General features: G+C 36.0%; 1 protein-coding gene across 7 annotated transcripts in view; it reads left to right on the forward strand.

Moving 5' to 3' along the window:
* Positions 1-14,480, forward strand: part of CDKAL1 (CDK5 regulatory subunit associated protein 1 like 1) — a 702,199-nt gene that overhangs the window by 521,508 nt on the left and 166,211 nt on the right. For all 7 annotated transcript variants that reach the window (XM_016954980.3, XM_063812805.1, XM_016954982.3 and 4 more), the window contains one exon: positions 13,829-14,009. In XM_016954980.3, coding sequence (XP_016810469.2) covers positions 13,829-14,009 — 181 coding nt within the window. The remainder of the gene's footprint in view (positions 1-13,828; positions 14,010-14,480) is intronic.

Genomic DNA, 14,480 nt, shown 5'->3' on the forward strand with positions numbered 1-14,480 from the left:
ATGTGGTGGTGCACACCTGTAATCTCGGCTACTTTGTAGTCCCAGCTACTTGGGAGGCTGAGGCAGGAGGATCATTTGCACCCAAGAGATAGAGGCTGCACTAAGCCAAGATCACACTACTGCACTCCAACCTAGGTGACAGAGTGAGACCATGTCTCAAAAAAATAGTAATAATAAGTTGTGTTTTCCGTGAACTTATGATCAGCCAGTGCTTATGGTACATCAGTGCTGTGAGCACATCAGTGACATAGGTAAGAGATAAGGACTACCCTGGGTAGTGATCAGAAGCTTCAGATCAGATGCTTCCTTTACTATTTATTGATTCTGTGATCATGGGCAATTTACTGTACCTCTTTCCCTAATGGCATTTTCCCCCTTTCTCATGAAAACTGGATTAGAATCTATCTTATGAGAAAGTTATATTAAACAAGATGAAGTTGTTAACATATTGCCTGGCACTTTTATTAGTATTATTATGTAATATTAGTATTACATAATAAATGACAGTTGTTATCATCTCTCTGACAAGGTTACAATAATAAAGCCAATACATATTAAGCACTATATGGGAAGCACCATCCTGAGCAATTAGTACATCTATTACCTCATTAATCTTATCTATGAATACTTTTACTATATCCATTTTATGAAAGAAGAAATGGAAGCATCTAAGGCTGAATAGTTTGCCCAAGATCATGCAGCTAGTTAGTGGTAGAACATCTTAGTTATGCAAGGAAGTTGTTTCTCCCAGACAGTCATATTAAAAGAATAAGAATGAATGCCCAGGTCACACTAGACTTTCTTTGTCTTAGTCACTCATTATGGCTTTTTAGCCCTCATCTAAATGTTTTAGTGTTTTTTTCTGTTTTTAGAGCAGTTAATTTAAGAAATTTTTAATATAACTATGAGAGTAAATTTAGAGATGCTGAAAAAAATCTGAAATTTATTTGAAGATGTTGAGTTGTTTCTTCCTAAATTTTCTCTTTCAATATAAATAGAATGATTCCCTATTGTTATATGATGTTTTACTTGGGAAATAGATCCATGCTTTCCTTCTTCAAGTCCTTCATGATTTCATGCTCTGAACGTAATTCCTTTATTCCTGGCCTTTTATTTTGCTGTTTGTCCCGATTTGTCTATTTTTTCTTATTAGAGGTGGAGTCTAGCCCTGTCACCCAGGCTGAAGTGCAGTGACACGATCACAGCTCACTGCAGCCTCAAACTTCTGGGCTCAAGTGGTTCTCCCACCTCAGTTTCCCGAATAGCTGAGACTATAGACACACACCACCACACCTGGCTAATTTAAATTTTTTTAATTTGTTGTTTTTTTTTTTTTTTTGTAAAGACAGGGTCTTGCTTTGTTGCTCAGGCTGGCCATGAACTCCTGGCTTCAAGTGATCCTCTTTCCTTGGCCTCCGAAAGTGCTGAGACTACAGGCATGAGCTACCACACCTGGTCCTTTGTCCACATTTAATTCTTTGACTACACCTGTCAAAGTTGAACTGTTAAGACTTCTTGGCCGGGTGCAGTTGGCTCACACCTGTAATCCCAGGACTTTTGGAGGCTGAGGCAGGAGTATCACTTGAGGCTTCAAGTTTGAGACCAGCCTGGGCAACAAAGCAAGACTCCGTCTCTACAGAAAATAAATAAGAGAATATAATTGAGTCTCACACAGTAAGTGCTCAATAAGACTTCTTAGAAGAGTATGTTATGGAAGATTCATGCTATCTGTCTTCAGAAAGGTTTTTTTTTTTTTTCATTGTTAAGTCTGTAGGATAATTTAGAGAACACAGAATATTCATTCAATGTAAGTGTTTTGAAGATTTTTAGCAAATTAATGCAGTTGTGCAACTATCATCACAATTCAGTTTTAGAATGCTTTCATTCTGTCAAAAATTTTTCTAATGTCCAATTGGAGCCAATCCCTGCCTCTACTCACAGTTCCAGACAAGACTGATTTGCTTTCTGTCTATTCTAAGTCGTCTTCTAGATATTTCTTATAAATGGAATCACAATAAGCAATCCTTCGTGTCTTTCATTTCCTTAAGAATGTTTTTCAGATTGGTTCATGTTGGTGCATATATCAGTAGTTGGCTCTTTTTTATTTGTAAGTAATTTCCACATATGGATATGCCACATTTTGTTATTCATTCAACAATTGATAGACATTTGGACTGTTACCTGTTTGGGGCAGTTATGAAGATTGCTACTGTGAAAATCCAAGTACAGGTCTTCGTGTGAGCTTACATTTTCATTTCCCTTGGGTAGATACCTAGAGTAGAATTGCTGGGTCACAGTAAGTGTATGTTTAACTATTTAAGAAACTGTCAGACTGTTTTCCAAAATGACTGCACCATTTAAAATTCCCACCTTCAATGTATAAGTGCGTCAGTTTCTCTATATGCTTACTAATATCTGTTATTTTTTTTTCAGTCTTTTTGGTACAGCCATTCTACTGGATGTGTGGCATTTTACATGGTTTTAACTTTCATTTTTCTGACTAGTGACAATGTTAAGCAAATTTTAATGTACTTATTAGCTATTCCTATATCTTCTTTAGTGAAGTGTTTGTTAAATCTTTTGCCCATTGTATCATTGTGTTGTCTTCCTGTTAGTGAGTCATAGTTCTCAATATAGTTTGGATACAAGTCTTTTTATTGGATATATGATTTGCAAATATTTTATTCTACTCTATGACTTCTCTTTTCATTTTTTAACGGTATCTTTTGAGTAAGTTTAATTTCTTAGTTTATCAAATTTTACTTTTACGGATTGTGCTTTCAGTGTTGGCACTATCGCTAAGAAATCTTTGCCTAACCTAAGGTCACAAAGATTTCCTCCCATATTTTCTTCTAGATGTTTAATAATTCTGTATCTGACATTCAGACTATGATGCACATTGAAATATTTTTGTGTATAATGTAAGGTGGAGGGTTTAATAATTTGTGGGGTTTTTTGCATATGGTGTCTGATTGTTACAGTACCATTTATTGAAAACGCTTTGTTTCCTGCCCTCATTGAATTGCCTTGGTAATTTTGTTGAAAACTAATTACCCATATATGATGAATTGGTATATATTTGGACTCTATATTTTTCCATTGATGTATCCCTACACTGATAACCATACTGCGTTGATTATTGAAGCTTTATAGTTAGTCTTTAAAACAGGTTCATTTATTCCACCAGCTTTTTTTTCTTCAAAATTGTTCTGGTTATTTCAAGTCATTTGTATTTCTGTATACATTTTAAGCACAGCTTGTCATTTTCAGCAGAAATACTTGCTGTTATTTTGATAGGAGTTGCATTGACTCTATAAAATCAATTTGGAGAGGCTTGCCATCTTAACAATGCTAAATTTTCTAATCCATGAAAATTATATATTTTTCCATTTATTTAGATCTTCTTTAATTTCTCTCATCAAGTTTTAAGATGGTTTCTTTAAATTCTCTCAGTTTATGGCATACAACTTCTACCTTTCTTTCTCAAACGTATTCCCAAGTAGTTTTTATGCTATCGTGAATGGAATTGGATTCTTGATTTCATTTTCAGGTTGTTCATTACTAGTATAAAAAATGTAATTGATTTTCATATATTGATCTTGTATCCTACAGTTTTGCTAAACTCACTTATTCTAGTAGGCTCATTAGATTCTTTAGATTTTCTACATACAAGGTCATGTCACCTGCCCAAAAAAAAAAAAATTCTTTCTTTTAAACATATATGCCTTTAATTTCCATTCCTTGTTTTTTTGAACTGACTAGAACCTCCAGTAATATGTTGAATTGAAGAAGTGAGAACAGAAATCTTTGCTTTATTATCAATCCTAATGGAAAAGCATTTTAAAACATCACAAATGGGTGTTTGATTTGTCAAAAGTTTTCTGAATCTGTTAAGATCACTATGTGGTTTTTATTTTGTCCTTTATTCTTTTTATATGGTACATTACATTAATTGATACTCACATGTCAAATCAACCTCGCATTTCTTGGATTTAAAAAGTGGTCATGATATATAATCATTTTTTTTTAATTTTGCCAGGTTCAGTTTGCCAATATTTTGTTAAGAATTTTTGTCTCCTTGTTTATGAGAGATATTGGTCTATAGTTTAATTCTAATCTCTTCCTCTGATTTTCTTTAAAAAAACTTTTTTTGTTTGTTTTTTCTTTTTTTACTTTTTTTTAAGTTCTGAGGTACATGTGCAGGATGTGCAGGTTTATTATGTAGGTAAACGTGTGCTGTGATGATTTACTGCACCTATCAACCCATCACCTAGGTATTAAACTCAGCATGCATTAGCTATTTTCCCTGGTACTCTTCCCCACCTCAACAGGCTCCAGTGTGTGTTCCCCTCCCTGTGTCTATGTGTTCACATTGTTCAGCTCGCACTTATAAGTGAGAACATGTGGTGTTTAGTTTTCTGTTCCTGCATTAGTTTGCTGAGGATAATGGCTTCTGTCAACATCCATGTCCCTGCAAGGGACATGATCTCTTTCCTTTTTATGGCTGTATAGTAGTCCATGGTGTATATGTAGCACATTTTCTTTATCCAGTCTGTCATTGCTGGGCATTTGGGTTGATTCCATGTCTTTGCTATGGTGAATAGTGCTGCAATGAACATACGTTTGCATGTATCTTTATAATAGGATCATTTATATTCTTTTGGGTATATACCAAGAAATGGGATTGCTGGGTCAAATGGTATTTCTGGTTCTAGGTCTTTGAGGAATTGCCACACTGTCTTCCACAATGCTTGAACTAATTTACATCCCCACCAACAGTGTAAAAGCATTCGTATTTCTCCACAGCCTCACCAACATCAGTTGTTTCTTGACTTTTTACTAATTGCCATTCTGACTGGTGTGAGATGGTATGTCATTGTGGTTTTGATTTGCATTTCTCTAATGATCCATGATGTTGAGCTTTTTTTCATGTTTGTTGGCCGAATGGAATGTTTTTCCATTTGTTTGTGTCCACTCTTATTTCTTTGAACGGTGGTTTGTAGTTCTCCTTGAAGAGGTCCTTCACTTTCCTTGATAGCTGTATTCCTAGGTATTTTGTTCTCTTTGCGGCAATTGTGAATGGGTGTTCATTCATGATTTGGCTCTCTGCTTGTCTATTGTTGGTATATAGGAATGCTTGTGATTTTTGCACCTTGATTTTGTATCCTGAGACTTTGCTGAAATTGTTTATTGAGTTAAGAGGTTTTTGTGCTGAGACGATGGGGTTTTCTAGATATGTGATCATGTCGTCTGCAAACAGAGACAGTTTGACTTCCTCTCTTCCTACTTAAATACACTTTATTTTCTTCTCTTGCCTGATTTTCCTGGCCAGAACTTCCAATACTATGTTGAATAGGAGTAGTGAGGGAGGGCATCTTTGTCTTGTGCCCGTTTTCAAGGGGAATGCTTCCAGTTTTTCCCATTCAGTCTGATATTGGCTGTGGGTTTGTCATAAATGGCTCTTATTATTTTCAGGTCTGTTCCATCAATACCTAGTTAATTGAGAGCTTTTAACGTGAAGGATGTTGAATTTTATCAAAGGCCTTTTCTGCATCTATTGAGAAAATCGTGTGGTTTCTGTCTTTATTTCTGTTTATGTGATGAATCACATTTATTGATTTGAATATGTTGAACCAGCCTTGCGTCCAGGGATAAAACTGACTCGATCATGGTGGGTAAGTTTTTTGATGTGCTGCTGGATTTGGTTTGCCAGTATTTTATTGAGGATTTTTGCATTGATGTTCATCAGGGATAGTGGCCTGAAATTTTCTTTTTTTATTGTATCTTTGCCAGATTTTGGTATCAGGATGATGCTGGCCTCATAAAATGAGTTAGGGAGGAGTCCCTCCTTTCCAATTGTTTGGAATAGTTTCAGAAGAAATGTACCAGTTCCTCTTTATACCTCTGGTATAATTCAGCTGTAAATCCATCTGGTCCTGGGCTTTTTTTGGTGGATAGGCTGTTTACTACTGCCTCAATTTCAGAACTCATTATTGGTCTATTCAGGGATTCAAGTTCTTCCTTGTTCACTCTCGGGAACGTGTATGTGTCCAGGAATTTATCCATTTCTTCTAGGTTTTCTAGTTCATTTGCATAGAGGTGTTTATAGTATTCTCTGATGGTTGGTTGTATTTTTTTGTGGTCAGTGGTGATATCTGCTTTATCATTTTTTATTGTGTCTATTTGATTCTCCTCTCTTTTCTTCTTTATTAGTCCAGCTAGTAATCTATTTTATTTTTTCAAAAAAAAAAAACAGCTCCTGGACTTGTTGATTTTTTTAAGTGTTTTTTGTGTCTCTTTCTCCTTCAGTTCCGCTCTGAGCTTGGTTATTTCTTGTCTTCTGCTAGCTTTGGGGTTTGTTTGCTCTTGGTTCTCTAGTTTTTTTAGTTGTGATGTTAGGATGTTGATTTGAGATCTTTCTAGCTCTTTGATCTGGGCATTTAGTGCTATAAATTTTCCTCTTAACACTGTGTTAGCTCATAGATTCTGGCATGCTGTCTCTTTATTCTCATTAGTTTCAAAGAACTTTTTAATTTCTACCTTAATTTCATTATTTGCCCAGGAGTCATTCAGGAGCAGGTTGTTCAGTTTCCATGTAGTTGTGTGGCTTTAAGTGAGTTTCTTAATCCTGGGTTCTAATTTGATTGTGCTGTGGTCTAAGAGACTGTTTGTTATGATTTCAGTTCTTTTGCATTTGCTAAGGAATGTTTTACTTCCAATTATGTGGTAAATTTTAGAGTAAGTGCCATGTGGCACCAAGAAGAATGTATATTTTCGTGTTTTTGTTTGGAGAGTTCTGTAGATATCCATCAGGTCCACCTGATCCAGAGCTGAGTTTAAATCCTGAATATCTTTCTTAATTTTCTGTCTCAATGATCTGTCTAATATTGAAAGTGGGGTTTTAAAGTGTCCCGCTATTATTGGGTGGGAGTCTAAGTCTCTTTGTAGGTCTCTAAGAACTTGTTTTATGAATCTGAGTACTCCCCTATTGGGTGCATATATATTTAGGACAGTCAGCTTTTCTTGTTGAATTGATCCCTTTACCATTATGTAATACCCTTCTTTGTCTTTTTTTATCTTTGTTGGTTTAAAGTCTGTTTTGTCATAAACTAGGATTGCAGTCCTTGCTTTTTGCTGCTTTCCATTTGCTTCGTAAATGTTCCTCCATCCCTTTATTTTGAGCCTATGTGTGTCTTTGCACATGAGATGGGTCTCTTGAATACAGCACACTGATGGGTCTTAACTCTTTACCCAGCTTGCCATTCTGTGTCCTTTAATTGGGGCATTTAGCCCATTTACATTTAAGGCTAATATTGTTATGTTTGAATCTGATCCTGTCATCATGACTCTAGCTAGTTATTTTGCAGACTTGTTTATGTGGTTGCTTCATAGTGTCATTGGTTTTTGTACTTCAGTGTGTTTTTCTAGGGGCTGGTAGTGGTTTTCCTTTTCCATATTTAGTGCTTCCTTCAGGAGCTGTTGCAAGGCAGGCCTGGTGGTGACAAATACCCTCACCTGGAGATGTCGCCAGTGGGGGCTGCAGAACAGCAAAGATGGCTGCCTGCTCCTTCATCTTGGACCTCTTTTCCAGAGTGACAGCGACCTAATGCCAGGGGGCATGCTCCTGTATAAGGTGTCTGGTGACTCCTGTTGTGGGGGTCTCACCTAGTCAGGAAGCACAGGATCAGGGACCTGCTTAATGAAGCACTCTGGCTGCCCCTTGGTGGAGTGGGTTTGCAGCACTGAGAGGAATCCCCATCATCTGGAGTGCCCAGCCTCTTCATAGCCAGCAGGCAGGAAAGACTAAGTCTGCTGAACCATGGAGACTGCAGCTGCCCCTCCCCTCAGGGGCTCTGTCCCAGGGAGATCAGAGTTTTCTCTGTAAACCACTGGCTGGAGTTGGTGAAATTCCCACAGGGAGGCCCCACTCAGTGAGGAGGAATGGATCCGGGTCCCACCTAAAGAAGCAGTCTGGCCACGATCTGCCACAGCCACTGTGCTGCATTGTGGGGAGTTCCTCCTGGTCCAGACTGCCCAGTCTTCCTAGCACCAGCAGGGGAAAACAGAAGACTGATGCTGCAGTTTCAGTGATGGCAGCCACCCTCACCTCTAGGAACTCGGTCATCTTAGGCAGTCTCCAGCTTGCTGCTGCTGGCTGCAACTTGAGCATCTGCTGAGGATCTGCACAGCTCTGTGCTTGGGACCCAAGGCCCTGTTGGCATGGGCTCACAGGGGGATCTACTGATCCATGGGTTGCACAGATTCATGGAAAAAGCATGGTTTCCTGGATGGGTTAGCACAATCACTCACCGCCTCCCTTGGCTGTGAGTGAGAGCTCCCCTTGCCCCATGCAGCTCCCAAGTGAGCCATTGCTTCGCCCTGCTTTTCCTCACTCTCAGTGGGTTGCACCAACCACCTAGTCAGTCCCAATTAGAGAACCTGGATACCTCAGCTGAAGGTGCAGGATTCACTCACCCTTTTCATTCTTCACGGTGGGAGCCACTGATGGCAGCTGCTTCTAATTGGCCATCTTGGCCCCTCCCCTGATTTTAAAAATATTTTAAGTACCTTTTAGGGTACAAGTGGTTTCTGGTTACATGGATGATCTATATAGGGTGAAGTCTGAGATTTTAGTGTACCCTTCACCCAAGTAGTGAACACTGTACCTGATGTATGGTTTTTTATCCCTCGCTCCTGTCCCACCCTCCCCCTTCTGAGTCTTCACTGTTCATTATTCTATTCTGTCTGCCTTTGTGTACCCATAGCTTAGCTCCTACTTATTTATAAGTGAGAACATACAGTATTTGCCTTCCTCTGGTTTTTGTAACAGGGTAATGCTGGACTCTAAAAAGAGTTTCTTTCTCATCTATCTTTGAAATAGTTTCCATAGAATTGATTTTATCATTCTTTAAATGTTTGGTAGAATTCACCATGAAACCATATAGTCTTGGGTGGTTTCGTTTTGTGTTGTTTTGTTTGGGTGGCAAGATTTTAAATTACAAGTTTTTGTAATAGATAAAAGAATATTCAGGTTTTTGGTTTCTTCTTGAGTCCATTTTCATAATTTATATCTTTCAAAGAATTTGCCCATTTTATCTAAGTTGGGAGTTTACTGGCATAAGGTTCATAGTATTCTTTGTATCCTTTTACTGTTGGTAGCATCTGTAGTGATGTCCCATCCTTCATGCCTAAAGCTGGTCATCTGTATCTTCTTTTCTTTTCTCAGCCTAACTAGTACATTACTAATTGTATTGACTTTTTTCAAAGATGTACTTTTTACTTTTATTGATTTTTCTCTATTTTCTATTTCATTGATTTCTTATTTTACCTTTATTATTTTCTTTATTTGTCTTTTCATTTGATTTTTTCTCTTTGTTAGCTTCTTGAAGTGGAAGGTTGGATTTTTATATCTAACACAGAAATTAAAATCTATAAATTTTTCTCTAAGCACTGCTTTAGTTGCATATCATATATTTAGATGTGTTATGATTTCATTTTCATTCAGTTCAAGATATTTTTCTCCCCTGCCTACCTCATTTTTTCCCCAAAAGTATTGAATATTTGTCCTAGAATAAACCTCCACAGGATAAGAATTATTTATTTTAATCATGTGTTTTGTTTATGTCTGTAATTTTGGTGGGTCTAGTCCTTTGCTGATCATTTTTCTCTTTGTCTTTTGAGATGATTAGTATGTGTATGAGTCCTACTTTATTCACATGTAGAATTTGAAGCTCACAATTTATTGATCTAAGGAATGAAATAGAATTATTATTTTCTGTATTTTTGCCAGTGAAACACCAAATGGCAAGTAAAAATCTTGAGATGAATGTTTAAAGTGTGGGGTGTGTATATGTTTGTATTTTTATTCAAGGTGAAATAATTAACTTTTAAAATATTTATGGCTTTCTTAAATTCCAGGCTAGAGCCAACAAATAGTTTGCCTGTTCCTTACATGTCCCTGATATATCTTTACAAGTAATCATAGCACTGCTTCTGACAAGGTCAGATGCATAATTGGAACCTTTCTTACTCCATTCCCAAGCTATTTAATAAACCCATTTTGCCAGTAAATATAGGGGAGAAAAAATAATGGGCCAAAATTTTCCTGTTGTTTAAGCTAAATGAATATTTTCATTTTCATCTTCCTTTCAGAATTATTTTCTAATACTAGTATGAAAACATACATAAAGTTCCTAAAATTGAATAACATATTACTTAGTATTTACATACATTACACACAGCTTAAATAAGTTTGTGGAAATGATTATTTTAAAAATTTTAGTATTTTGAAAATTCATGTCATCTCAAAAATAGCTTTTACCCAGAATTAGCATCTTAAATATTTGGATTAATATTCTGTTTTACACCCTTTATAATTTTCTCCTAGCCATTTAAATCATATTCTAGTAATTTAGAATTTGTTCCACTTCAAACTTCTTTGATTTTCCCATACTAAAGAGAATTATTTACTAGGCAAATCAACAGTGTAAATGAGATTTCAGTTGGTTCACCTAAAGAGTCAGATTATTTTCAAGAATGTAAGTAGGATCATTTGCATATATAAAATTAATGTATAGATCCACCTCATCTCACATTAAAGTGCAGTCTCTACTTAAAAAACATTTTATAAGCAATCAGTTCGTATTCTTATATACTTTGAAACCATTAAACTGCTTTTACTTTTCAATATTGACTAGTATAAGTTGCTATTCACAGTGGCCTGCCTCCTCCCTTGCTATCAGGCAACTTTTTGTTTACCTTGCCAAATATATCCATGCATTGAAAATCCCTTTCCCTAACATTTACTATGATTTCTTTAAAGGTTTCTCTTTTGTCAGTATGACCCTTAAGGCCAAAGTAAGCAGGTGTTGCATAACACTGGGTTCAACCATAATGTATCAAGAAGGATAGAGGGAAAATCAGTAAGGTACTTTCCTGTGGGAATACCCCATAATCTAGTGCCAAACTTATTCTAATTCATAGCTGAGGACAATAACCTTTGTTTTTACAGTATTTCCCATGCAGTTTCTAAGATTTATTTTTAAAAATGTTCTAGGAGAGATGGACTATTCTCTATTATGATCCACTGTGATCCATAACTTTTATTTTTAGCTGTAGACCTTTTGATCATAATTATTGAAAAGGCAAGTATAAAACTAGCTAGCTGGAAAGCTATTCTACATGCTTTAGTCTACAAAAATGGTCTTTTTATTTATAGCTTACATGTAAAATCATATGATATTTGTGATTTTTCAAATGTAATTTTGATAGTTACCTTTAAAGAAGAAAATATGTTTATATCACAATAAAAAGTTTAAATTTGTATTCAAATATACTGTTTTATTCTTCTGCATGAATATTGTCTCTTTTTCTGTTTATCATCACGGAGAAAAGTTCCAGTCCTTGGAATTTATCTTACTAACTAAAGTTCAGCCCAGTAACTAGCTAGGTGAGACCAAGAATAAATTAGGAACAAAATATTTTGAAAAATAGATTTGTCGTGCTTCTTTCACACTGGGTGTTAAGTAGTGTGTGAAGAAAATATGGAAAGCTGTTGTTTTATCAAACTATATTAGGAATATAATAATTTGACTGTCCTCATTGGTATATCCCTTGTTCCCTCTTATGCCCCCAAATATCTCATATATCTTAATTTGATAAACTGTTTTCATTCTTTCATGTAGAACTGTTTTTTGTTTGTTTGTTTGTTTGTTTGAGACGAAGTCTTGTTCTGTCACCCAGACTGGAGTGCAGTGGCGCGATGTCGGCTCACTGCAACCTCCACCTCCCGGGTTCAAGCGATTCTCCTGCCTCAGCCTCCCGAATAGCTGGGATTACAGGCACCTGCCACCTCACCCAGCTAATTTTTGTATTTTTAGTAGAGACAGGGTTTCACCATGTTGGCCAGGCTGGTCTCGAACTCCTGACCTCAGGTGATCCACCCACCTTGGCCTCCCAGAGTGCTGGGATTACAGGCATGATCCACTACATCTGGCCAGAACTGTTTAAATGATAGGAAAGTTGATATTCTATGCTTTGACGTTTGGAGCCATTTTCCCTATTGTTTATGAACTCAGAGTAATACTGGATTTTTAAATAAGTTAATGTAATTCTGTTATTGTTATACTATTAAAATAGAACAATGTCTGTGCCATATTTATGGAGGCACTAAATGGCCACGAGGAAATGACTTCCAAGATGCCAACATTTGGGCCTATCAAAAACAAAGGCAGCTTGCTACCTTATCGCTGAATGATAAAAAGATTTTAGTGCTTTGCTCTTAAATATAAAAGAACAGCAAGAATTGTTCTTTAGTGGTGGAAAGTCTCAACCATGAATGAGAGTAACCAACAGACAAATTTCAGTGAACAGAAGAAAAATTACAAAAACCTTTAATTGACATCCTCAGATAAATAAGAAAAGATATTGTGTCCCTAAACAGGATACCGTGAAAAGGAAAATTAGAGAAGGAGCTCTGAGAAATGTAAATAGTAATATTGAATTAATTTTTTTTGCAATAAAATAGTTGGAAGGTAAGCTGAAGTAAAATTTCCAGAAAATAGAAGGGCAGACATGAAAGAGAGAAAAAGCTAAGAGATCAACCCAGTGGTTTCAACATTCAAAAGAAAGGAGTCCCTGAGAGAAAAATTATTAAAGAAATAATATCAGAAAACTTCCTCAACCTAAAGCCCATGAGTCTCCAGACTATACCTTGTACAAAGATTTAAAGACCCAGTCCAAGGCATATTATCACATTGAGCATAAAAATATCTTAAAAGCTTCTAAAAAGAGAATGGTGTGGGCACATTTAAAGAAGTGCGCATCCAAGTTAATCCAGACATCCCATTAGCAATTTTTTCAGCTTAAAAAAAGAGGAACAATGCAAAATTTGTATGGATAATACTTTTGACTTGGAGTGCTACACACAACCAAATGTCACTCAGTTGCGTGGCCTAAGACCATGCATATAGAGACAACAACAAAATTTCCCTGGTATCTTTCTGATGAAGCTTCTGAAAGAAAGCACACCCCTATAGAATGAAGGAGCTAATCAAGAATTAAGAAGACATAGGATCCGGGAAAAAAAGATTATTGAAAAAAGGATACCAAGAAGCAACATTCAAGGATGATAACCAGTTCACTATAAAAGCAACACACACCTGCAAGGAGTGGCATTTCCAGAAAAAGAACAGGGGACTGGTACATTATACAATATGTCAAAGGTTTAGAAAACAGTATTGATTTTTGATAGCCCTAATGGAGTCTGGAAAACATCAGCATAGGTATATAGAACATTAAGCTAATTTTTTTAAAAAGAGAAGCAATTATTAACTCTAGGAAAAATTACACATTGTGGAAAAACAAAACTGAATAGTATATCAATTGGCTCTACAGTGAAAGTTATCTTTGCAATTGTACCAATGGAAGTACTGTGTTAACTAGGAGTTGTTCATTGATTTCTTTGGGAGGGTAAGGATAGAGTAGTTCAAGAGTTAAAGCCTCATTTACCATAATAGAGAAGTTAGTAACTTATTGCCTAAAAATTAGTAAATCTAGAAATGGCAGAATTAGCATCTATTTTTAAATATAGAGGAAAGAACAAAGAACCATTTAAAAGAATTTAAGATGGGTTTCCCTGGAAATGGCAGGCAGCCAACTGTTTTTCATTTTAAACTTTTGGTATTTAGGACTCTTTAAAACTATTTGCACATGTGCTTTTTATAAAAATAAATTTTAATTACCATAAAATTGTATTTAAAATGTCAGGGAAATAGAATAATTATGGCTTATAGTCAAGTTTTTACATTTTTGTCTTGTTATTTTCTAGAGTTCCTGGAATAACTATTGCTACAGATATTATCTGTGGTTTTCCTGGAGAAACAGATCAGGATTTTCAAGAAACAGTGAAACTTGTTGAAGAGTACAAATTCCCAAGCCTCTTTATTAACCAATTTTACCCAAGACCAGGAACTCCTGCTGCAAAAATGGAACAAGTTCCAGCACAAGTGGTAAGATCTTTTTCTTGTAAGGTATTGTTTTTTGCCAGTAGCTGTAGAAATGCAGCTGTGTTGCCTACCTTCACACAACTTGCTCATGTTATAACCCTTAAATTACAAAATATGGAGAGATTTCCAAGTTGGGGTCAGGGGCCAGGGGGCCATGGATGAGTTAAATGACCTTAGGCAACTAAAATATAATCACCTTTTTCTTCTTTTGAACAGTAAAATTCAGATGACTTGGGGAAAAAAATTTTTAATTAGTATCTAGTATTTACCTGTGTGTAGAAGATAAACTTTTGGATGTTTCAAAATAAGGCAATATTTAAATATTTGTGTGTAAATGAGGCTTCATTTTTACCCCACTTTTTAAGAGGCCCTTTTCATAGTTTGTTATTGATTGGCATCCCCCTAGTTTTGCTACTTTTCTATTGGATAGATTTGATGCTATCTTTCTACCTTTTTTTTTTCTTTCAGTTTTTT

The sequence above is a fragment of the Pan troglodytes genome, chromosome 5 (genome assembly GCF_028858775.2).
Source record: "Pan troglodytes isolate AG18354 chromosome 5, NHGRI_mPanTro3-v2.0_pri, whole genome shotgun sequence".
Classification (NCBI taxonomy): Eukaryota; Metazoa; Chordata; class Mammalia; order Primates; family Hominidae; genus Pan; species Pan troglodytes.